The 25,536-nt window shown below is 48.6% G+C and overlaps 1 protein-coding gene across 1 annotated transcript; it reads left to right on the forward strand.

Annotated features, from left to right (window-relative positions):
- Positions 1-1,038: 1,038 nt before the first annotated feature.
- On the forward strand, positions 1,039-24,496 carry LOC104352910 (sodium- and chloride-dependent GABA transporter 1). Its single transcript, XM_009959356.1, has 14 exons — positions 1,039-1,279; positions 6,490-6,621; positions 7,323-7,423; positions 9,982-10,091; positions 10,501-10,633; positions 11,848-11,982; positions 12,410-12,513; positions 12,832-12,956; positions 13,780-13,892; positions 19,286-19,417; positions 20,156-20,258; positions 20,666-20,766; positions 21,551-21,718; positions 24,392-24,496. Exons 1-14 carry the CDS (start codon positions 1,039-1,041, stop codon positions 24,494-24,496), a joined length of 1,803 nt encoding a protein of 600 aa, XP_009957658.1.
- Positions 24,497-25,536: the final 1,040 nt, after the last annotated feature.

Here is a 25,536-nt window from a genome sequence, read left to right on the forward strand (position 1 = left end):
CTTAGTTTTCAGGACATGAGTGCAATGTTGTTTTAGACACCAGTGTAGTAACATAGCCTGTTCTTGCTTTCTTTCTGTACTGTTTTGGTGTGCTGGTTATATACATCTTAGGGCCTAAAGTCAATGGAAATATTAATTAAATTTTTAGTCAGACTCATCCAGTTAATCCTCAGGAGTTTTAGTGGGACTTCAGAGGATCACAGGCTGGCTGTAGTCACTAGCGAGCACCATCTGAATACACCTGGTGATTACGATATCACATGTGACATGGTGTACAAGGAGGTGTTGATTCCCTTGCCAGGCATTGCAGGTGCACAGCTGTGGTCATGGCTGTGTCGCCGCCATGACAAGGGATTAAGGCATGGGTTTGCAACGTGGGGCATGTCCGCAGTGGAGCTGCCGTTGCAAAGCTACACTGTCGTAGCCATGCATGGCTGGCTGGGCCACACAATCTCTCAGATGGCTCCGTGGCTGGTGCCCTCAGTTTTGCGTCCCAGACCTGGGGGATGTGACATCTGCATCATGTCCTTCTCTACTGTCTCTCAGACATGCTATATATAATTCTCTTCCTGGACTGCTCTGTGGTGATTCATCCACAGGCTGCAACTTCCCCACATGCACACTGGTTCTGGTGCTTTTCTTTTAGAGCAGGTGTTGGGGTGAGGAGATGAGAGTTAAGGGATTTTCTATGTCCTGGTAACAACCAGGTCTGAGCCTGTTGTTAGCAATTTACGTGACTGTGGCTCCTCAGAAGGATGGCTGTGGAGCAAAGCAAAATTGTCCTTTTTCTCTCTGGGGAAAGCAGAAAGGCATGGAAAGTCTCCCCTGATGTGCACCAGTCTACCCCGCAGGCCCATCTCAGCCCCAACAAGGTCCTCCCCCAAACCCCCTACATTAACACAGGATAACTTCTTTCTCTACTTTCTCATCAGGAGCTTTGCCTGCCGCTTTCCATTTCATCTGTGCTCAGTCAGGGTGGAGGGTGCCCTTCCTGCTTCTCCAGCCCCTGAGCAAGAGTGGCCATACCTCTGAGTCACGATGGGCAAGATGGACAACACCTCCGTGGAGCTAAGCTCTCCCTCCGAGGTGAAGCAGGCAGCCCTGGAGGAGCCAGAGCCCGTCACCCCTGAGGCTGTGAGCACCAAGAAGAAGAAGAAGGAGATCCCAGACAGAGGCTCCTGGAAGGGGAGATTTGACTTCTTGCTGTCCTGCGTGGGCTATGCTATTGGGCTGGGCAACGTCTGGCGCTTCCCATATCTCTGTGGCAAGAATGGAGGAGGTGAGAGAAACACACAGCACTTGCATTTGTCACTGAGCAGCTTTGTCCACTGAAGGGGCTTTGGTTTAGTGTGGGTCTGGGCAAGTGGCTGGTCCCCTGTCTGAGATCCCTCCTTCATGATGTGAGTTATTAAGCTGTCAGGAGACTAGTTCCCACAGTCTGTGGGCTTTACTAGCAAGTGCAGGTTGGGCAGAAGCAACCCAAAGAAATACAAGAAGTTTGAGCTTTGTCAAGCTTCTGCAGTCCAAATTCACAGGGCTACAACAGAGTGTCTGGGGACCTCGTTTATTTACAAGGAGGGCTATATGCACATAGGGACCCAGCTGGATGCTGGGACATTCCCAGGGAAATCAGTTTATATCTGCTAATGGTGGGCTTCACTTCAGTCTAATGTATTCTCAAGGGGTAACAGATTTGCATCTGAGTTTGAGTCACATATCTGAGGAGTATTGATTAGACGCTTTGCATGGATCATATCAGGGCCATGTATACATATGTACACGTACACAGACACACGTAAGTGTCATTCCATTATTGTGGAAGGAAATGAGCTTTGACTTAACTACAGTGCTGTGAGAAGGGTCACAGTTATTTCCATCCTAATGTTTGGAAAACAGGCCACGAGAGAGGGCAGCAGCTGGAACTTACAGTAACTGTGATGCAGCTGGTAGCAGTGCCCTCCTCTGCGGACAGCTGACACCAGCCTTTTTGACTCTTTTTATTATTGCCCCACTACATCCTTTCCTTATCACCATTCCTCAGCTGAGACGTCGCTGAACCATAAGAGGCTAGAGAAAGGCAAGCAGATGGGGAAACAATGCTGGGCTACAAATCAAGAGATCTGGGAGATCAGCTCCCTATCCAGCTACAGACTTTCTATATGTGTTGGATCCAGTCAGAAAACACAACCTTGTGCCTCAGCTCCCCTCTAAAATGGTGCTATTTCTTCAGCCTTTTCTGGAGGGGAGTATGGGCTGCTTTGGTGTCAGTAGAGCAGAGGTTCTTTCTTCCCCTCCAACCATGCCCAGCTCTCCCATTGTTTGTGCTTGTGACTAAAACAACCTGCCCTCCCCCCTCGAAGAGCTACTCACTTCCTTGAACCATTTCTCAGAATTCCTACACAAGTCCAAACCCCTTCACCTCACCTTTAAGGCTGTACATACAATTTTACTATCACCTGCTAGTCTTCCCATGTTGTTCTTTGCTTCCCTCTTAGCTCTTCACTTCCCAGAGTCCCTGTGCCCGGTGCCACATTCATTCATGCTGCTTTGAGGGTCTTTTCTCATGCTTCTTCTCCACATTTTCTTCTTTTCCTCTTGCCTTGAATTCCCTGTTCAAAACCCACTTTGTCTTGGACTCTTATGACTTCTCCTAGTATCACCAGCCCACTTCTGCTGTCCACGCCATAGGTGGTGTAGGATGCTCTTCTCCTCCCACCCTGGGAAAGAGGAGAGGGGTCTAGCTCCCTGCAGTGGTCCATCCGTGTAGTTCCACGGCATTCAGGGGGGTTTGGCCCTTTCTCTGAAGCACATGGAGTGAGTCCCAGTGGGAGACTGGACAGTTAATCCATTTTGACAAGACGATTTCTAATTCAGTACGTTGTTTTGTGCAGACGTGCAAGACTGTGGCTGAGGTGGGTGAGGTTTATGGGAATCAGCTCTATGGGAGCCTGTGCCACCATCGCCAGAGCCACGGTGTGGGTCTGCCATTTTTATCTAGCCATGCTCTGGCACCTGACTGCACTAGCCCTCCTCATACATCATTAGCCACTTGGCTAGGACCCAGCACTGGTTTTTAGCCCGGCCTCTGCCCTGTGATTGCTGCGCCATCTCAAACACACTGGATCCGCGCTGCCTGTGGCTCTGTCTCCTCACATGTAAAGGTGGGGATGACGATATCTATAATTAGACGAGGGGTGTTTTGAAGCTAAAATCAATCTTATTTATAAAGTCAGCTGAGATCCTAGGACAGAGGATGCTGTGGTGCTGCAGAGTGCTATTATTAGCATTAGCAATGGCAGAGAGGGTGATCTCTGCCCCGGCAGCTGCAGGCGCACAGAGGGATCAGCCAGCTGTGAGCAAAAATGCCGGACAGATGAAACGTGGGAATTGGTGCCTGCCTTCCCTCAGACACCCTGCCTTGCCTGCCGGTTCGTGCCATTCGTGGCAGCCTGTATCACTCATTCCTCTCACCCCTACCCGGTCTGGCTGTTTGCAGGCACGACTGTTCCCGCAGCCGGCAATAATGAGCAGCAAGCGGAGGCTGCTGATGCCGGAGACAGACAGAAGAACTGACGCACGAAAGCGTCACTGGGAGCCGATGTGGAGCAGCGAGGAAGGGTCGCACAGCATCTGATTCACAATCGGGTGGGCACCGTCTTGGCTCTGCCCCGACGGAGGTGCCTCCGGAGCAGAGCAGACTGTGGGTGGGACTCTAATTTTAGCGTCCTGCATGTGCGCTGCTCCGAGCACGGTCGTGTGGGCTGCTTCCATTACGCACAGGCAAATTGAACTGAATGGAAATATTGTCGTCTCACTTACCGCTGTCACATTGTATCAGCTCACGGCTGATTTGCTCGGCATTGTAATTGGGCACATAATTAGGGGATATTCAGCCAAGGTATGGCAGCCCAGCGCAAGGCCCATCTGCTGTGGGGGGCAGGCTTTACCCAAAGTGATGCCTGGGCTCCCTGCTGGCTCTGCACACAGCTGAATGTGCCCAGCTTATGACTAACGCTTCAGCCTCTACACTGGTTTCTAACCTCATGCAGTCCTTCTGATGTCAACAGGATTTTACCGGACTCTGAATTGACTCTAAATGCAGCAGTAGGTGCTAAAAATTGTCTGTGAGATCCTGAGCTTGAATAACTTGAGAGAAGAACATTTCTTTAAATAAGCATCATGTATTTCTCATTTACATTTCGAGGCTCCAAGCAATGGCATGTAACAGCTTGCAATGCTCAACTTTTGATCCGTGGGCAGCGTTCGCCATTTTAAGGATTAATTATTATTCCTTGATGTACAGCATTAGGAGCTGGAGATAGCAGGCAGATTTGGGGACTGCAAAGTGAGTGCCAGGCGCTGTGTGATCCTTCCCTGCCTCCAAGGGCCAGTGCCCTGAGCAGGCAGGGCAGGACCAGTGCCATCACCCCTTTGACCCATGGACTTTGGATACAAGTTTGGACTCTCCCAAGGTCACATGGAATCATTTGTAGCCGGCCCAGGAACTGAATCAGACCTTTCAGCAGCCCACCCAGGGCCAGAGACTAAAGACCTTCCCATTCTCTCTGTGCCAAGGATTTATACACAGGCATGCAAACTTCAGGTACAAATTTCAGAACTGATTTCCCCTCTGGCTGTGCAGCACTCGGGGATGTTATCCATGTCCACTCAGGGACCCGACCCTCTGGAGTGGCAGTGTCATTGCCAAAGGCCTCTGTTCAAGGCTGTGGTCTGGTTTGTAGATTTTCTCCTATTCTAGAGGATTTTTGTCAAGCCAGGATAAATGATCTGGGCCCAAAAATTTGTCTGTTTTTTTCTCAATAGTTTAACAAAATCTTTCACCTAAAAACCTTCCTGGCCTGCTGTAGATAAAAAATGCAGGATCATCAGGGCTGTGGCCAAATTTCATTAGCTGCTTGTCAGAAGTGAGCAAGGCACTGTGACTGCTGATAAGCTCAGTCTCCAAACTCTACAGTAAGGCAGAACAGTAGCGAGGCAGCATCCGTGTCCTTGGAGCAGACCCTGGCTTCCCGCAGGGCTCGTAGGGGGCTGGACCTTGCAGGCTGTGGCGGCTAGCGAGAGCGCAGGGGAGGATGCCGAGCAGGCAGCACTCCTCTGGCAGTGATGCTCAAAGCTGTTCACTCCTCCACACCAGGCTGCTGGTGAAGCCAAGAGCCTGCGTTTCCATGCCAGCTTGTGATTCAGGCTCATGGTCATCGAGCTGCTGGCCTGGAGCGTGTTTTCTCCCCACCACCCGCTGCCAGCTCCTCTTGCATGCTGCCTCCCACAGATTCCCATGCCGGGTGCTGGCGTCTGCCTCTCCCAGCTGGGCTCAGCTCCCTGCTTGGCAGGCAGGCGTCCCCAGCTGGGTGTCCCCTGAGCCAGCATCCCTGGCTGTGCCTCACTGCTTTCGTGCCCTCAGAGAGCAGCTGCTGGAGCCTGGCTCTGCCAGGTGCAAGCTGGATTGCAGCTTTTCAGAGTGGCTTTGCTCGCTGGCTCTGTGTTTGTTTTCCCACTAATATCTGGAGAAGACAACTCAGACTGACACCTCAGCCCTCCAGCTAGTGCAGAAACCAGTGCCATCCCGAACACGGCCAGCTGCTTCTGAGCAAAGTGAGCATCCCCTCTCTCTCCCCAGCCAGCATCTTCTGCAAGGGTTTGTCCTCCTCAGGAATGATGGCATGCTCCAGCACATGCATGAGGAAGTTGGAAAATGAGCTTTGTCCCAAGTCCTAGAAGTGAGGATGACCTGAACAGGTACAGCCTTCAAATCACATGGCGAGGGTCTCCCATTCTATTTGCTCTTCTAATAGTGCAAGTGGTCTTCTAATAGTGAAAGGGATGCCAGTAATATTCCTAGTGAATAGCTGCACTACCTCATTTCTAATGACGAGATGATTTCCATAGGGTCCATAGAGAAGAATAACGTTTTTTCACCAGGAATTATATGGGTAAAACCTAGAACAAGGGTGGGAAGGTGTATAGGGCTGTTACAAGAGCAAATAGTCTTAGTCAGAGTTTCCTTAAAAGGCTGAAATAGCTATAAACAAAGAAAGTAGTGGCCAATGCCAGATATTCCTGTGTCCTTTTTCAAGGTGAAGAATGGGGGCTGCTGCAGGTAAGACAGAAAGCGTTGTCAAGGACAAGTTACTAATGTCAGTGTCCAGGCTTTTGGGTTTGGTGTCAGATTGGCCTTAGCATTGCCTGAATACCTAACAACAAAGTGAGACAGTCATCACATAGCTAGTGACACCAGTATATATGTATATATGATACATATATATCCATAATGGTAGGAACAGATAAGGGGAAGGCAGTGGTGATCTCAGTGGGAGACTCACTGAACACACCAACTTCAGTTGCAAACTGTCACCTCTGCGCAAGCCTGCTCCTCATCATGTGGGTGCTGCAGAGCAAGAAACTACACCTGGAGGCGTTTGCTTCTTTGTAAAAGGGGGAGCTGTCTGATAACATTGCTCCTTCTTTCAGGGGCCTTTCTCATCCCCTATTTCCTGACGCTGGTGTTTGCTGGGATTCCTCTCTTCCTGCTGGAAACTGCTCTGGGCCAGTATACCTCTGTCGGCGGACTGGGAGTCTGGAAATTAGCACCCATGTTTAAAGGTATTGTGCCATGTTTTTGTGAAGGTGATGGCACATAACTACAGACAAAAACCCTTTAATGGTCTGGGAAGCAAATCAGCAAATCAGCAAATCCCTGGGGACTGGGATGAGGTGGCAGGTGAGGGAAATTTTGTCCCTCTGTCTTTATCAAACTGTCCTTGATCTTGATGCCCACAGTCACTAACATCACTGTGCTCTGTTCAAGCAGTCTTACATGGTGACAAGGCACTTTATGTGTGGCAGGGACTGCAATGGAGGGGCTCTGGTTGCAGAAGACCTGTCCCAAGCCTCCCCATGTGGGCTCACTTTAATTGTATGGGGAAGCTATAGATAGGGGACGTGAACTTGTCGTCGTGTCTGCAGTAGCAGCATTCTGGACACCAGTGGTGATTTAGAAATGCCTTGGATGTGGGGAAGAGTGATTCTGCCGGGGAAGTGACCAGATCCTGTTTTCACAGAGCTCTGTCCCTAAAGCACCTGTAGCATACTGAAAGGTAGCACTGTTCACCCAGTGAAAATGGGTATGTGAGAGATGTGAGGGAACAAGCCTCTCTTGCTGATCAGTTCAGTGTAGCTGTACCAGGTGCCGTTTTGATGAGCTGGTTCACTTCTTCTGGCTTTGCCACAAAACTTGTAATGTCCACAAGTGCAGTTGGACGCTGGAGACCTGTATTGATGCTGCTCTCTGCCTTCGTTCTCAGGAGTGGGGCTGGCAGCTGTGGTTCTCTCCTTCTGGCTGAACATCTACTACATTGTCATCATTGCCTGGGCTCTCTACTATCTCTTCAACTCTTTCACCACGGTGAGTCACAGAGGTGTCTGCAGCATGGCATTGTCTGCACTATGGGTCCTTACCCCCTGCTTTATAGGGAGGAGTGGTTTACGCCACCAAACAAGCACTAGCTGCTTGTAGTTTGTGCAAAGAGCCTTGGTCAGCACCCCACTGGACCCTTCCCAAAGAGGTTTATCAGCCCTGGAGGCAGTTGTGTAGTGCTGATGGGTACTGATACTTGTCCTCTGGAGAGGGTGGTCCTCTGGAGGGGAGGTTCCATCCCCTCTCTGGGAACTGTTGCCAATTAGAACAGTCTTTAAAACACACCCTGTGTCTCTGTCATATTTCTAGAGTTGTGTGAATCTAAGAGCTGCACATTTCCACAACTGGCCTTGTCACTACGTGTTCCTATTACCCAGGACTTAGTCCTGACCTTAATTAGTCCTCATTTACATGTCTCTTGATAAATGAAATCCCAGGGATTTTTCTGCTGGAAAAATAATCCAGAAAGCATTTAGACATCTGCTTGTGACTGTCCCTTAGCATGTACTTTGGCATTGTAGTTTATAGTGGGTTCCTCTTCCATAGCAGGGTCTTCTACTGTACAAGGTCAGAATCACGCCCCACATTAACTTCTTGGTAGCCAAATGATTTATTTCAGCCCAGCAGCTGGGAAGACCTCCCTTAACTTAACTCTCTGAGCAACCTGCAGCCTTAAAGACATCAACTCTGTGGTTCAAATAGGATCCTTTTTCATTTAGATATAACCCTGAAATGCTGTTATGAGTGTTGTACATCCAGTTTCACTTTTTGTTTGATCAAAATTTTCAAATATCTATCAAGACTTCTGCTAAAATATTCTGTTTGGCATTCCCAGCTGTGTTTTTACTGCCAATACCCACTGTAGGCTCCTGGGTCCAGAACAAAATCATCAGTCATGGATGATTAGGTGTATCCTTGGGGGATTCCCAAATGAACAAACATCTACCCCAAAGGAACCCGTCCCCATTCCACCCTGGGAAGGGCTCATCTTAGGATGAGGCTTTGGTACAATCAGGTGTCACAGACCCAACAAGCAACTGTGCTTGTATCTACACAAGCAGCTGCAGGTGTTCAGCTCAAGGCCTTTTCTTTTACCAGAGACAATTCAAAATTCCCCAAAGGAGCCAAGGTACAAATGAAAAAGCTAGGCTGAGGCCTGTCCCCTGTTCCTCCTAAATTTGACTAGGAGTATTTTGAAGCTGAACAGGAATCCAGCTTGCTTTCTGTGGTTTCTGTCCTCTGAAATTCAGAGGAAATGGAGCAGCAACAAACCATCCCCCTGCCTGCCCCTCCTTATAAGAGCTACACAGTGTCTCTGATGTGCAAACTGCTTGGTTGGAGGGCTGCTGTGCGGTGCTGCTTGAGCCAGTGCAATTAGCAAGTCCACAATGAAATCACTGGGTGGATGCAAACAGCCTGGGTGGCCACTGGGATGTCCCCACCTGCACCTCCCATAGCTCTTCTGCCAAGCCAGCGAGCACGTTAGGAGGTATCATCTGCTGGAATGAACTGATTCAGATGGGTGGGCAAAGGCAGCGCTTAAAGGGACTGATGCCATAAAGCACTTAAAACACAGATAATATTTCTAAAGGGGTCTGTGTTCGTGGATGAATAAGAATGGATACAAACATCTTCTTAAAGCTTTGTTGAGCTGGAGCCTGAGGTCTTATCTGCAGAGGGAAATCATCCAGAATAGCCGTTCTGCATTTATCTACATGCACTGCACTCAGGAAATGAGATTGCTGCACATGGAGACATATCTGAGCTGCTCTTGTTGAGTTGCCTTGGCCGTGGCACTACACGGCATGGGTGAGTTGCCCTGTGTGCTCACACAGCCCCTGATGCTGCGGTTTCATTGCTTGCAGCGCCAGAGCTGATTGCATTAAATCTGTAGCAGTGTGCTGCTGTCACACTGCTACCTACGGTGTAAACATCTCCCAGGAATCCCTTTGTGCTGCTTGTAATCAGGGCAGGGGACAGCATGAAATAACTACTATGCTTTAAATTTACTCCTGGGCTTATGTTACAGTAGTTTATTCACATAGACAAACTGGTAGCCCCCATTCTCAATGCCATGTTGCTTTTAAAGATTGAAGCTTGGTATAAATGAGAGATAAGAAACAGATCAGCATTTATTCTTTGTGCAGTAAGTTCCAACCACTTGTTGAGTGAAGCTAGCCAAATGCTGTAATGATTATAAACACAATACTGACCAGTAGATATTTTAATTAGTAGCTATTAATTACCAACAGTTAATTGGAAATGGCTTTCTATCTGGGGAATTTTTAACATTTTATTGGAGCTACAGCACTGCCCTAATCACGTCATGATATCGTTTCCTGAAAAATCCACGTCACAGCGTATCATTATTTTGCAAAATAATTTCATGCTTTGGGCTGCAAGGTTCCTGACCATCCAGAGGATCCGCCCATCCTCTTTGGAAAAAAATGGGGTTTTGGTTTAAAAGAAGCCAAATTTTGCTTCTCGCTGCTGCCCTTGGGAGATGTGACATTAATGATAGCGTTGCTGTCCTTGTGCCGGTGCAGGACCTGCCATGGCAGAGCTGCGGGAACGCCTGGAACACCGACCGCTGCTTCTCCAACTACTCCCTGGACGACACCACCAACCTCACCAGCGCTGTCACCGAGTTCTGGGAGTACGTCCACAGCCTGCCTACACCAGGTTTCTCCCCCTCGCTGCAGCAGTCATGCCTGCTAGCCAGGGCTGTGGCCGTGCTCTCCAGGGCTGCGGCTGTGTGCTCACCGGCACCCTTCCTTGGACAGTGTTGACAGGAGGGCACCAGAACCGGCCGTCAGCCTGGGTGGGCATGGGCATGGAGTGTGCTGTGCAGCCACAGGTTCAAGTGGATAGAGAGGATAACAGCCTCTTTGCCTCTCTTCTCCTTCCTTTATCCCACCACGATGAGCCTCAGGTCCCTTTAGGGTTTTGCGGGCTCTTGTGCTTGTCTGCACCTGGCCCTTCACCCTCCAGCCACCTCTGGCATCTCTGATCCCCCTGCACACAAGGGTCAGACTCCCCCTTAACACCACCTCTCCCACCCCTAGGAGGAACATGCACCAGATGTCTGGGAGCCTGGGGGAGCCTGGCACCATCCGCTGGCCCCTGGCTGGCACATTGGCCCTGGCCTGGCTGCTGGTCTACTTCTCCATTTGGAAGGGCGTGGAGTGGACAGGCAAGGTACGGTGCGAGGTCCGGGTGTTTCTGTCCTGCCTCTCATTGCTGCGCTTGGGTCTTTGCAGTCGAAGTGTCCTCCGGACTCAGTTTTGTCTGAGTGCCTATAACTAAGGTTATGGTGCTTCAAGGCAGAATCACAGTAGATGTTATTAAATTCCTGACATTTACCTTTCATGGTTGTAAAAATTGCTGCTGTGTTTGTGGTAATTTTCATTCTAAGCATAGAGAATAACTCTTCCCCATACAGTCAGGGGTCTGAGTGCTCAGTCTCTTCGGGAAGAGACTTGGGCAGAGATTTTCGGAGATTATGTATGTTTCCCACCTCAGGACAGCCCTTTGAGAGAGCAAGACCTCTTCTGGGCTCCTGCTTTTGAAAATCATTGTCTCTTAAAACGCTGCTGGTGGAAAAGAACCTCACCACCTCCTTTGAAAATTTTCATGCTGCCCTTTAGGTACTGGTGGGAAACCTTCAGATCAGAAGCACGTTGTTATTCACTGTCTAGCATTTCAGGCTAGCACAGTGGAAAGGTAATTGCTTAGTTTAGTGAAACAGCAATGCTGAGATACTGAGATGTGTTATTTAGAGCACAGCATGGTGTAGCAGGACACTATTATGAAGGGAATAATCTAGAGGAGAGATCAGAAAGAAGCACTTCAGGCATAGGTCACCTAAGCTGTTAACTTCCCCAGTGGCTCTCAAACAGGTTTTTGCTATGCATCTGCAGGAAAGCCCCGTCGATTGCTAGTATAAGCCCTGTGATGAGGGATGGCACATACCTGTAAGGCCCTGAAACAGTGCTGAAAAGAAAGCAGTGGAGTCAAGACGACTCACATTGCTTGATGCATTGGACTACAGGAACATCAGCTTTAGCTCTGCAAAATAAGGATGTGATGACTTAAAGGGATTACTTGTGCGGACTAAATTTATCCCTGTGCAATTCCCTTGTCTTTGGGCAATTCATCCAGACTTTAGCCTGCTACTTTTGCGATTAGTGTGTCCTTGCATGTCATTGGCAGAAAGAAACCTCAAACAGCCAGAAACATTACTAGCACAGGAATGGGAGACAAAAACCACAAGAGAATGCTGCCAAAAGCAGTGGTGTACAGGGAGCCTGTCCCCATCACAGAGGGACACGCTGGATGCAATGCCACCGCAGGCAGGAAAGCTCCTGGGCACCGGTAGGCTGATGGCTTCTCTCCCATCGTGTCTTTTGCAGGTGGTGTACTTCTCGGCCACCTACCCCTACTTCATGCTCTTCATCCTCTTCTTCCGAGGAGTCACGCTGCCGGGAGCGAAGGAGGGGATCCTCTTCTATCTCACGCCCGACTTCAGAAAGCTCTCTGACTCTGAGGTTCGTAGCCTGGTGATGAAATCTCTTACCTCCTAGTTTTCTGCCTGCACCACCATCTCTGAGTCCTGCCTCGCCTTGGAGATAGGTGTTCAGAAAGTCATGGAAAAAAGTCTGTTCTTCAGATGTGTTCAGCCCAGTTGGCAGTAACGCAGTAACACAGTTACAGGTTTCAAGGTGGCTCCTGCGATGTATCCAGCCACTGGGCCAAACATTTCCTTGGAGCTTGGGTCAGCAGCCAGTGTTGCAGGCACCTGCGGCCCTAGTGACAGGGTGCCCTCAGGTCCTGACCACCCCAGTGGGCTGTACAGCCAAGCACCCCACAGTCTGCATCCATCCCCCTTGCTAGCCTGCACTGAGATGCTTCATGAGCTGCGCCTGCAGCATGGAGTCCCTCTCGCTAACTCCTCTCCTGGTTCCTTCTCCGCAGGTCTGGATGGACGCAGCCACACAGATCTTCTTCTCTTATGGCCTGGGGCTGGGGTCCCTGATCGCTCTGGGGAGCTACAACACTTTCCACAACAATGTCTACAGGTCTGTCGTTTGTTTTTTTTTTTTCCAGCCTCCTGCTTGGTGGGGAGTGCTCACAGGTGAGGGAGGGGGTCATGGCAAGTCTGTGGTTCCTGATCTCTGATGTCTCCTTGCTGGCAACATGCAGCCTAGGGTGCATGCTGCAATCATCGCATCGTAGCTCCCCCACCAGCAGGACACGTAACACATCACCCGCGCTACCTCCGCAAGGCACAGCAACTGCTCTCGGCAGGGCTTGGCCTTTTGTTTACCCCACCCTTCGCTCCTGGCCTCTTGGTAGGGATGTGCAGGTGGTTTCTTTTCTTTCTTTCTCTCTTCCAGAGACTCCATTATTGTCTGCTGTATAAACTCCACCACAAGCATATTTGCTGGATTTGTTATTTTCTCTATTGTTGGCTTCATGTCACACATCACGAAGAAGTCGATCTCAGAGCTGGCCTCCTCAGGTAAGCAGAAACCTAGGTTCAAATGCAACAGCAACCTTTGCGATCAATTTGTCAGTGAGCATGGGGTGCTCCCAGGCCTTTCCTGACCTGGACCCAAGTGTGCAACCCCCTTTGCACACCCTCCCACCAAGATGGATCTCAGGCACCTGTGGTTGATGTTCATCGTGCTCTGGCTGCAAAGGACACCTCCACCTGCTTTTAATGTTCACCTTCTTTTAGTGGTGAAATTTTATGTGCTTTTGTTGCGGTGAAATATTTAGGCCATTTGCTTTCTGAAACCTTCCTATGGAGAATAGATACTGCCTGTTTTCAGTAGACGTGGTCAAAATGTGGAGTCCCTTTTCCATGTGAAATTTTGAAACTGTAATCTCAGAATAGTTTTTTATCCAAGATGAGACTGTGTCTCTTTGAAAAAAGAAGTATTTTGAAATTGCTGTCTTCACAGAGAAAGCTTTTATCTCAAGAAACAGCATTTTGTAATGTAAAAAAAAAAAAAGACATCAGGAAAGTTGTAACCAGCTCTGAATATCGGTTTGTTTTTCTAGCAAAGTGCTCCAGCTCCATTTGTTCACAGTAATTCAATGACTTTCTTGCAGGAAGTGAAAAGGCAAAGTGTTTCTCCAGTCTTTCCTGCCTCCCCATCCTACTCCTGTGCACCCGGGTTGGTGTATCATGGGCAAAGGCTACTGTGTTTCTAGCTCCTATATAAAATACCTGCAATTCTTGACTGATTGTTGTCTCTCTGTTCAACTGTGGCCCTTAGCTCGGAATTCCTATCAAATGCTTTCAAAACGTGGGCTCATCCCTCTTTTCATTACTGCAGGCCCCGGACTGGCTTTCCTCGCCTATCCACAGGTTGTCACACAGCTGCCTCTGTCCCCGCTCTGGTCGATCCTCTTCTTCTCCATGCTGATGATGTTGGGTCTGGATAGTCAGGTGAGGCAACCCAGCGACAAAGTGGGGTAAGGTACGAAGATATCTTCAGATATGATGGTGGTGTCCCCTTCCGCACCTTGGAACAGTGCTGAGCAGGGTCTTTTCTTACTCTTCATGGTGAGATGCAGCCGTGTGAAACAAAACCTCCTCTGTGGTCATTGCCTCTGTGCTCTTCCCTAACTTTGCGACTGCAAGTCTGGCGGTGTCTGATCACTACCCAATGCACCAGTCCTTGTCCTGCTGCCAATTAAAAACAAGAGTAATGACCAGCTTTCAGCAGCCCAGCAGAACCAGTCAGCCGTATAAGACAACCACCACTTCCCTGTAGGAGGAGAGAATCTTTGGAAAGCTTTTCTCCATTCAGATCAGGTTTTGGCCCTAGTGAAGTGCACAACAAGTCCCCATCTTGCTGGGTGACCCTGGCAGCTGAGCCCACAGGCTCTAAGTAGAGCTAGCAGGAAACTATCCCTGCCAAAATACTTTGGGACAAGGGAAAAAGGAAAAAGATTTCTTTCAAGTAACAACTGCTTTGTTGTTGTAAGACATGATTCCCCCTACCCCCAAAATAGGTATGTGAAATAAGGGAAATCAGTATTAACTGCTTCAATTCATACCTGGACAATAATAGCTTGTGGTCATCACAGCTCTTTTGGTATTTTGTGAGAAGCTCAGTTTGGATGTGTTGGATTTTCTTACTCTGTCACCTTGACCAAACCGCGTTCCCTGTGAGGCAAGAATATGTCATTACTTCGGCTTACTTTCATAGGTTAGGGTAGAAAGTCTCCATCCTCTGTACTCCCAGGAGCTGAGAGGAGCATCTCTGCACAAGGTACCAGTCTCCAGCCAGACCCAGTGCTCCGGTGCGGTATCGACAGGTTGCGCTGAGAAAAGCGGCGATGCAGCGTTTGAATTAGGGCTCTCCCATGGTGTGAGGATGGTGGTTCGATGCGGTGTTTTGGCATTGCTGTTGATAACAAAAGTGGCCCTGAGCAGAGCTGAAGCACCTTGGCCTGGTTTGTAGGTGAGCAGGGGTAGATCCTGGCAGGAGGAAGAAGCCATGCCTTGGGAAAGGTTGGTGCCTGGGTACACTGACTGCTTTTCCATCAGATAAGTCTTACAAGATATTTGAGGGAGAAGCAGCTGGGTGTAGCAAAAGGTATCTACCCTGTCCGCCTCAGAGCCCTCACAAAACAAACAAAAAAATCATAGTCTCTGTGTTTTTACAAGTGGTGATACTTTTTTTCTGATAATTGAGCATTAACATAGGTATCCAGCAAAGCAGTGAATTGCAGTGTGCCTCCCTTTTGAGTGCATCAAAATCAAAGGCTCCTTCAAAAGCCTGTGCTTGGTCTGTCACATCCTCCCCTGTGCCCTTTCCATGCAAACCACTGGTACAAAATAGATGCTTTCTTGGATTACAGGTAGCGTTCATAAACCCAAGTCTAGTTCATAATCAGACTCAGCCTTATTCCTGAAATATCACACATGGTTTCCAGGAAAATCTAATCAACCAAATCTGGTTTTCAATTATGGCACACTCCCATAAACACATCCTAAAGCTCACATCTGCATTACCACAGACATTATTTGGCAAATAATTTCAAATAATGACTAAACGTTCCAAAAGAATCTGTGTTTACAGAAAAAAAAATTACTCTCCATGGATTATTCACTCAGCACTGGTAAATAGTTTGAGACGTGACAATAAGCCCTCTAAGCACTGTGTGGAATTTATTTGCTGCATTTGCTTCTGAAATACCACTTGAAATTCTCCAAGTCCCTTCTGACAGCTAGGCTCGGAGGGCAGGCAGTCTGTGGGGGGCTATCATTGCCTGGAGGAGGAGGAGGAGGGGGCTGGGAACAAAGCATCAAAAGGAAAACAAGCTTTTAAAAATGAGCAGAAAAATACATATGAAGAAGCTTTCTGTCTGCATTCAATCAAACACGCCATTAACAGCATGAAATCTTATGCATATAAAACAAATAACATAGGCTGCAACAATGGCTGCAATTACACGTGCATTTTTGAATTGTCCAGTTTAAAAAAAAAAAAAGACAAAAAAGAGATGGTTTTGCTATGTGCTGATTAAATATCATTCGTAGTATTTGCAGATGGGGAGCAGACATTTTTCATTTGGGTCAGCAGCCCAATCTATGAGGCCTGGCAGGGCCATAGGGCATTTCTTGCACCCTGCAGCCCAGGGCTGCTAAGCTGGGGCTGCCCCTTGTCACTGGCTGGGCACGGGGCCGTAGGCACAACAGAGATGCTCAGAAGCCTGGCTATGGAAGGAAGGTAGGGCTGAGATCTGTGTTGGTGATGCAGCGAAAAGCCCCAACTCCTTAACGACGATGGGATTAGGTCCACTTGTGTCCATTGTCTTCGACAGTGAGTCTTCTGCAGATGCAGCACAGCTACATCTGCCTCTTTCTGCCAGGGTGCTCATCTCATCTGCAGTTACTTGAATGGGATGAATGACCTATATTGATAGACACGCGCCTCCCTCCTGTGCCCCCACTTGCCGCTTCATGTGCCTTAATGTTCACTCTGCCTCTGATCCATCCGGGCTTTAGCTCTCTTGCGTCTAGACCCTCTTGCATAATATGCTAATGATTTCTTTTAACCTACCAGTTTCCAGGTCAGGCATTTTCTCCCCAGGGGAGCTAGCAAGCCTTGTGACTGCAAGCTTGCGTCTGTCCCATGTGAGGCCGCCTCTCGCAGGTTATTCATGAGGAATTCCAGCTGCCAGCAGTGAGACTCACTCTCGTGGCTCTCTGCTACACATCTGGCAGCTGTGGTCAAACCCCCTACAGGCCCGGTGCTCTGCATGGCCAAGGAGGGAAGAGCAAGCCCCTGACACTGGGAAAGGGTGGGAGAGAGACTTTTCTTCAGACCGAGGTGCCACCTATATTGACTCCCAAGCCCAGATTATCAGACCCGGCAGCCTAGGTAATGATTAGGCCCCTGAAGCGGAAAAAGAGCAAAAGAGAAAAGTGAATGGAAATAAAACATTCAGTAGAGAAACAATATAATGGGGTGAGGCATGCGGAAGAACAGAATATGTGCTAAAAATTGTGGCTGGAGAGAGTTGGTGAGAAAAATTGAACTTTTTGGAAAGCAAACTGAAGTGTGCATGTGTGTGTGTGCATGTGTGTGTCCACTCACATGCACAAATGCACACACAGGACAAAGGCCAGAGAACACGAGGCATCACAATGACCAGATCGTCATCATTCCCGAATGCAGCATGCTTTCACTCAGGTGCCTACTTATCTCACGTGAGCATCTAAGGTTGGGTAAGCCGGCTGGGAAATGTGATCCCCAGGCCAGCCAGGAGCCACAGTCCCCAGGTTTGGAAAGGTGAGCCTCCTCCAGACTCCTCTGAAGCCTGAGGCTGGCACGAGGCAGTTTTCAGTAAATGGTATGAAGGCCATTGCCTGTTTTATGTCTGGAAAAAGCAGTGTACCACCATTTGGTTCCCCACCTCATCGATTACATAGCAGCCTAATTTTGATAGGGGGCAAAGAGATTTCAACTCACTTTGTAGCTCTGTCCATCATCACTCATCTCCCTGTCTTTCCCTGACTTTGATTGTATATCCCTTTTCCTGCACAGAAAGGCTGTTGGTTTTGCTCCCTCCCATTATCCGAGGCATGTTTATCTTTGCTTCTTCTCTGCTGAACATCCCTCACATCCACTCTCTGCCCCCAACCACTCCTGGCCCTGCTCTGAACCCTTTTCTTTCCCTCTCTGCCTTGCCAGTGCCAAACCGCCTGGCCTGCTCATTGCTCCAGCAAGGTGTGGCCATGCATCCACGTGGAAAGAATAGCTTTCGACAGTGTTTTTTTTTGTCATGCCAGCTCTTCACACTGTGGTGCCAGCTCAGTCCTGACTCTTCCAGACAACAAGCCGGGTGGGATGGGGTGAAGAGCTCGCTGTCTACTAGTATAAAGGCAGCTTAACCCATGCCTGAATAGCAAAAGATGCTTTAATACCACTTGTGTCCAACATAAAAGGCTTAACTCATTAAAAAGTTGACTTGAAGTAGTTGAGCTTTGACGCTCTGGGAATACTGGCTTTCTGCACTGCACCATGTGGATATAAAACCCTGGGCAGAAACATCGCCCTTTGCCTCACTCTATCCCATGTGGAAGCCAGCCCCAGCAGCCAGGGGTATTCAAGCTCTTCCACTGTCCCTGCCCAGCTCTAGGCACGGTTCAGACTCCCCACTTTTCTTCCATATGTCTTTCCAGTCCTCTGCTGCTCTTTTTAGGTGTGTACCTCCACCTCCACTCTAGGGTTTTTTTTCCTCTTGTCTCCCTATTCAAAGCTGAATCTAAAAATGCCAGCACTTTCTAGAGCGCTCTCCCAGGGACAGGGAGGGCCCTGACATCATTTTCATTGCACTGGCTTGTACATTTACTGAGGTTGACTAGGGAAGCTAGGAGCTTGCTGCCCTCATAAACTTCCCTGGATTTTTGCTAGAGGCATGATGTGCTCTCTGAGAGCTGTATGTTACCAGTAGTTTCTGGTAGAGAGTGAATCTCACAGTTTTTCAAGAAATAGGAGGGAAGGATGCACTTCCCATATATACAGCCAAACTGTCCTCATGTAATATGGCAGAAATAGTAGGAAAACTGATTTGAAAGTAACACTCATGGGGAGTTCTTTATGTGTCATGTTACAGTCAGCGTTAATACACTGTGCTTGGTATTGCACTACACAAGCCATGCAGGTGTTTTCAGATCTGGAAAGACCGTGTGCTGCGAGGATGGGCTTTTAATGTGCGATGTGCATTTAATGTAGTGTGCTTGAAAAAGTGAAATAAAGTCAAGGACTTGGGTAGTCAGAGTGGTTGTTATTACACACATGCATGTGAGACTGGGCAGTGGGTAATGCAGCCCCTTCAGGAGTGAGTGTTTCAGATCATCGAACAGCATGAGCACTATTGCAATAGGCTGAGAAAAGCATGCGTGGGAAAGGCAGAGCAAGCAAGGTCCTGCACGTGTCCCAGCAGCAGACAGTCGCATTGCTGTGACAGAGAGCCTGACAGCATGGGGGAGCAGGGCCATGGCAGGGAGGCCCTAGAGAGTTCGGGGGAAGAAAGAGGAGGCTTTCCACGGGAGGCAGGAAGTGGATATTTATCTCAGCTAATTTTAGGTCTTTAACCCTAGTGCTTTTAGCTCCCTCTATAGAGTTTCAGTGGAGGGAGGGAGGCATTTTCAGAAGATGAGTTGGACCAACTTTGTGCAGAGGTGCCTCCTTTTCTAGTGTCTGCAGAGAGCTTTTAAAGCAATGAGGCTCTCAACATTGGAGTTAAATGTAGGAGGTGATGATGTCAGGTTAAGATACTTATATATATATATATCTCTTTGGTGTGTACCTTTTACTGTAGTTCTGCACCGTGGAAGGGTTCATTACAGCTCTGATGGATGAGTATCCTCATCTCCTGAGAGCCAGGAAGAAGGTCTTCATCGCGGTAGTCTGTTTCATCTCTTATCTCATTGGATTCTCCAACATCACCCAGGTACAGATAGCTGTGCTTATACCTCCATTTGTGTCACCTTTCTAGTCACTTTTGCATAGCACACTGGCACCAAAAGCTTTGGGAGAAATGACAGCATCCCTAGGAGCCATCCTAATGCTGGATAAACGGACTTGCTCATCACTGCTACGTCTCAAGTGACTTAGGATGCCTTCATAATTTTTACCACTGTTCTGTTGTCAGTCTGGCTTGGGTTTTTTGCTATTTGCAATAAGGGCTTAAGTGAACAGAGCTCAAGCTGAGGGAACACTCAGTGCAAAGGGTTAAGATAACATAAAGACCAGTCTGTCGGGACCCTGAACATTCAGGGCTGAAGCCAAGGTTCATGTGTGTGGAGGTTAGGGCTGAGCGATCTGGAGACCATTTGTGGAGCACTGTAGGTTCATGAGGAGGCAAGGCAGCAAAACTCCTGGGAGGGGCAGAGCAGACTAAATTAAGTGACTCTATCTAAAAAAGAGAAAAGTAAGAAATCCTACTGAATCTCTGCTGTTCTCCTCACCCTTGGCCATGCCTGAACAGGCTGGCTAATTATCTGCAAGAGCACATCAGTTTTGCTGCTGGGAACCAGACTCTAGTGGAAACATGACAACACTGGCTCTACTGTCCCAGGAAATTAACATTAAAGGCATCAGATGCAGATAGAAGCAATCCAAGCAGTCGTCTGATATTGTTGACCATAATCTATAACTAAACTCCTTCACCCGGGTTTTGTCTCCTCAGGGTGGCATTTATGTCTTCAAGCTGTTTGATTACTACTCAGCCAGTGGCATGTGTCTTCTCTTTCTTGTCTTCTTTGAGACCATCTCAATTTCTTGGTGTTATGGTAAGAACAAAAGACCTTGTTCCTTTGTTTTTGTTATGGGCATGATGAGTTATTTCAGAAGCCTCCCACGGTGAAGCCAATGAAAACTTTACAACTGAAAAGAGCTTAAGCTGATAACTCCAGAAAACCAGGAGCGGAAGGCTGTCCTCTCACTTCTCCAGGCCACCACAAAGACCTCTGCACAAACTGGCAGATGCCTAGGGTCCTGCTCTCTGGTCCTTCAAGAGGACACCAGGAACATGGAAGCTGCTAGCATGAATTTGCTTTTGTGTCCCCATACCCCATGCCCTCCAGATAATGCTTCTCATGCCACAGCATTGTCACCCTCTTGCCTGTGTCATGAGAAGAAGTGATGACCATGGTGCTGAGATGGGATGTTTTTTTTCAGTGCTCATTTCTTCCTGTAGGTGTGAACAGGTTTTACAGGAACATTGAAGAAATGATTGGCTACAAACCTTGCATCTGGTGGAAGATCTGCTGGGCCTTCTTCACTCCTCTTGTCTGCCTGGTAAGACCTGGGGCATCCTATTTACAGGAGTGGATCCAGAAGTGCCTCTCAGTTTGGATGGGCTGCAGGGGAAACACTATGTTCTCAACCCAATATAGGTCTGGCGTAAGGTGGTCCTAGGCAGACTTGAGATGGATAAAGTAATACAGAAACATCTTTCACTCTGCCTGCTGGAAATCACCCATAAGAAAAGCTCTAGGTGATTGTTTTACTCTAAATTAGGCCATCAGTTTTTCATTCTTCTTTCTGAGATGCCAAAAGATAAGCAAGTAATCTTAAAGAAAAAGCTATTATTGGTTCTGGGGAAGGCTCTCAACTACTCCAGCTCCAGCCTCTGCCCCCGATAGGCTTGTCATAGCAAAAGACATCAGCCAATGCAGTATAACTTACTGCAGAGCAATTTTGCCATTGCTGGTTCCTGCATTTCCAGCAGAAGTAGTACAGGGAACAGTGTAAGAAGGCCAATGATAGGAAGACAAAGGCTCCTGAGGCCAGCTATGAGGATGCTGTCAACTTGCTTATGAGCTTCTGGGGGGGCACCACTTGCCTGAGTAGTCTAATGAATAAGAAAATCAGGGGTACTCCAGTTCCAGCTTTTTAAATAGGATAATAAGAAACAATATGAAATGACCACTTGGTGGGCTGAGAGCATCTAGACTAGTTTAAGGAGCTGTTGGTTTGCTGTAAGGCAGTCGGGAGCTAAGGGGATAGTGAAGGAAAGTATGGATGGATGGACCCTGATTTCACGTGCCTTCACCTCTGACGGTTGGTGCTCTTTTCCAAGGGCGTGTTCTTCTTCAGTGTGGTGGAAATGACCCCTCTGACACTGGGAAAATACGTCTATCCTGCGTGGGGACAAGGCATTGGTTGGCTTATGGCTCTGTCCTCCATGGTACTGATTCCAGGATACATGCTGTACTGTTTCTTCACCTCAACGGGGACTCTCCGGCAGGTATGAACAGCTTCACCACTCCTCTTCTGTTCTCTGCTTAGAGTAAGCCCCCCCCACTGAACTAAGCATAAGAAGAACCAAGCAGAATCTACTCTGACAAAGTTGTCAGAGTACTTCAGGTTGGCGCTGCAGGAGCTCTGCGCATCCTCTCCTCCAGGAGGGCTCACATCAACCCCAGTGCACAGAATGGTCTCCACAACATGGGCTGGCTAGAGAGGACTTACCAGCAAAACTGAGCACTAACATGTCTAAATGGCTGGGAGTACTGCTGGGCAGCACGTGGCTGGCTGCGTCTGGCCAAGTGGGTAGACTTTCAGATAGTCTCTCCTTAGGTCAGTCCCCTGTCTCTCATTGAGATTTGTGTTGTCGTTGTCACAAAAAGAGAGCCCTTTCCCCCTGGATATCTCTTTGATGCAGGTGACTGGAGCCCTGGAAGGGACTGGGAAGACATCTCTGAGGTTTCTTAACCCAATTCCCGGCAGTCACTGGCTATGAGCATTGTTACCTGGCATGTCTCAGCAGAGAGATCAGCACCCTCCAAGCATGAAGCCTGGGATAACACAGGGCTAGGACCTGCTAGTGACAAACACACATAACAGTAGTTTGTCACGTGCTTTGTAAAGGGCACTCAGCAAATGAGGGGTTAGGAAGCAATGCAGAGTTTTATGCAGGACACACAATACCCACAACTCTGTTCCTCTGTTTAATTTTTTTTTTTTTTTTTTTGATAATTGGAGCAGGGTTTTATGTAGCAGTGAATCATGAGTCTCTGTATGTCATACCTAGTAATTACTGCTAAGGTTTTATTTACAGTATTGACATTCAGTCTTGAGATCACTGTGCATGAAGTCCCTGTTTCGATGCTGTCTGCTGTAAGCTACAGGTGTAAGAAGTCACTGCAGGGGTGCGGATTTACAGCTTTCCCAGCCCAGCAACAACAGCCACCAGACCCCATCTAAACCCCAAGAGTTTACTTCATGGATACTGTATTTTGAATAATGTTTAATCCAGAAATGTTTTGGATGAAATTGCTGGACTGAGGTCAGTCTCTCTACCTCTGAGGTCAAGTTGCAGGTGAATTCGACTTTCCTTTCTCCCAGCTCTCCATTTGGATGGGCTCTGATTGGGGAACTGGGCAGGTTTGGTGTTTCAGATCTGCTTTCAGTTTCTTGTCTCTCATCTGAAGTCAAGTTTAGGTTCTTGCCATTTTGTGTCGACAGCCAGGAGCAATTCCAATGGTAGGTCGTTTCTCAGATGTTTCAAGGGCTCCTTATCCCCTCATAATATGAGCTGGAAAAGAGGCAAAAGGGAAGACTGCAAATACAGATATGGGTTCAACCCTTTTCTTAGGCTCTATCCTGTTTCCACTGGGGATGGTGAAGCGTGTCCTGGAATCCGAGGGCAGCTCATGAGCATGATTCCATTCACTCAGCACCTCATGCAAACCAGCAGTGCCAGTTAGCAGCGTGAGTGGCTGGTGTGTACCCTCTCTGTCCTGCTCTTCCTCTACAGCACCCACACATATCAGGAGACCCAGACCTCCTCCCCACTGTTCATAGACCCAGGAGTGAGCAGCAGATGGCAGCAGGAAGAAAGTAGGCTTCTGTGTGTGTGTGTGTGTGTGTGTGTGTGTGTTGGTATCAGAGAGACAGAGAGAATTTTTGGCCTCTTATATGCGTAGATCCTGGATTAGCTTGTAATAGAGCTGGAGCTGGAGGGAAATTAGATGCCAATGCTGAATAAAGTGGTTTTGACAGACAGAAAAGATTACAAGTCATTTTGATCCTACTGAGCACGAATGTGAGAGGAAAAAAAAAAGACTGTGATTGGCAGAAGCAGCTCAGTGAACATTTCAGGGACTTCACCCAGCAACAGCCACTTCAGTGGTATTGAAGAACAGGAGCTTGTTTCTCTTTGCTGGAAAGAGCTTCTTCCTGACTTAGTGATGTCTGTTCAGGTCAGGCTCAATCCTCCTCTGCCTTCTCTTCTGCAACTTACAGCATTAGTCCCTCCCTGTCAGGCAAAAGTGATTCATTCTTCTTCATCACTCCTGATGCTCAGTCCACACGCCTCCAGTAATGACTTGCCCCTCCCTATTTTCCTGGGTTCTTGCTTCACTTTACTGGGCTCTGCAATTTTCACTTGATCAGCTCAGGGCGACAGGAATTGCTGCTGGTGTAAACGTTTGTGCAGGTGGACTGGTCTGATCTGCATCAGAAGCACAGACTGTAACCTTGTTAGCCTGCTGTAGCCAGCTAGTAACTATTTATAATCAAACCTATTTGAAAAATTACAGAAACTGGGAAAAATGGGTCTGCTCTGAAGCCTGTGACATTGCAGCTCTCTCTTACTCCTACTGGCAGACGGTATTGCCTAGTAGTAGTTTGCCTGTGTTGTAAGAGTGATCCCTGTATTTCAGATAAAAGGAGGAGCTGCTGTGCTGTGTGCAGCACCAGAGCAAAGGTGACTTGCAGAGGCTTTCAGTGGATTGCTGAACGGTGCTGGAGGAGTAACCTCTGCTTCATGCACCGTCCCCTTGCCCTGTAACCAGGGCCACCTCTGAGGCTTGGGGTGAGGGGTCCCAACCCTCAGCTGCTGCCATGCCCTGGCTGTCCCACCACTGCCATCCCTGGCCCACCGGCTGACATGCTCTCTCCCTTCCTTCCCGGGCAGCGTTTCCAGCAGATGACACAGCCCAAGCCAGAGATGCACGCTCAGAACAACGGCCTCCAGCCGAAGACATCCTTGAACGGGAGAGTCTCGGATGCTGCCGTCTAGGAGGAGAGCCCGGACCTCCTCACCCTGCCCTGTAGCTGCTCGCGCCACATTGTCCCTCAAGCTCCTCCGGCACAGCTTGGCGTTCCTAGCTCCGCAGTGGCTTTTGCTTGTCGAAGACAGGACCTGACGGAGGAACCCTCTCACATCTCTTCCTCGCAGCCCAACTTACTAAGGCCCTGCATGAGCTGCGAGCAGGATGTTGTGCAGTGACCATCTTCATCTTACAACATCCTGGTCCAGGCTCTCAGGGAGGAGCAGCCAGTGCCCAGGTCTTCCTCCTCCTGATGAGAGGTGATATTTCTAGAGAGCTTAGACTGATCGCTGACCACACCTCTGTTCTTCTTCTTGTCTTTCCATGTGAAAAAACCTCCACAGAGCATCCCATAGCACACAGCTGTTCTGCCACCCCAGAGAGCCAGCTGACAGGTTCGAATCCCAGACAGTTGTCAATTGATCTAGCATAAGCCAACACTAGCAAATGCATAACTGGAGGGGATGTGGCAGAACGAGGGATTCCAGTGAGTAGTCCAGCATGCTGGTAGCTGTAGAACATCGCTCCAAAACTGGAGAAGGGCATCAGGACAGTGTGTGCTGCTCACAGGTGCCGTGTTTCAGCCCTGCACTGTCTCTGGCCATTTTCACTGCATCCCTTGGGGCTGGCACTGTAAGCCAGAGCCTAGCAGAGTAAGCAGCCTTTTTCTTCTGGAGCATCCTGCCCTCTGCAGCTGTGTGAAATAGGCGCTCCCTGACCCTGAAATGCCATTAAAAGGATCTTTGCTAGAGGTTGTCCCAGTCTCCTACACTGACCACTCTCTGCTGCAACCAGCTTTGTGCAGAGGCAAGAGATCTGCCGTGTGATGGTGAGACTTTCCAGCATGGTGCAAGTCTCCTCCCCCACCTGGAACAGGGTAGTTCCTGCCAAACACCCTCTGTGGCTTCATCCCTGGGTGGGAAGCAGTAAAATGCAGCATGGTGCCCATGGGTGGTTTAGCTCATACTGTTTGGGAAGTGGCAACACCTAAATCCCAGCTGGTGGAAGG

The sequence above is a fragment of the Leptosomus discolor genome, chromosome 1 (assembly GCF_034619465.1).
Source record: "Leptosomus discolor isolate bLepDis1 chromosome 1, bLepDis1.hap2, whole genome shotgun sequence".
Lineage (NCBI taxonomy): Eukaryota > Metazoa > Chordata > Aves > Leptosomiformes > Leptosomidae > Leptosomus > Leptosomus discolor.

Coding starts and splice junctions, on each gene's coding strand:
- LOC104352910 (XM_009959356.1), top strand. CDS start 1,039: ATGGGCAAGATGGACAACACCTCCGTGGAGCTAAGCTCTCCCTCCGAG. Junction 1,280..6,489: donor CTGTGGCAAGAATGGAGGAG/GTGAGAGAAACA, acceptor TCCTTCTTTCAG/GGGCCTTTCTCATCCCCTAT. Junction 21,719..24,391: donor CAACGGGGACTCTCCGGCAG/GTATGAACAGCT, acceptor CTTCCCGGGCAG/CGTTTCCAGCAGATGACACA.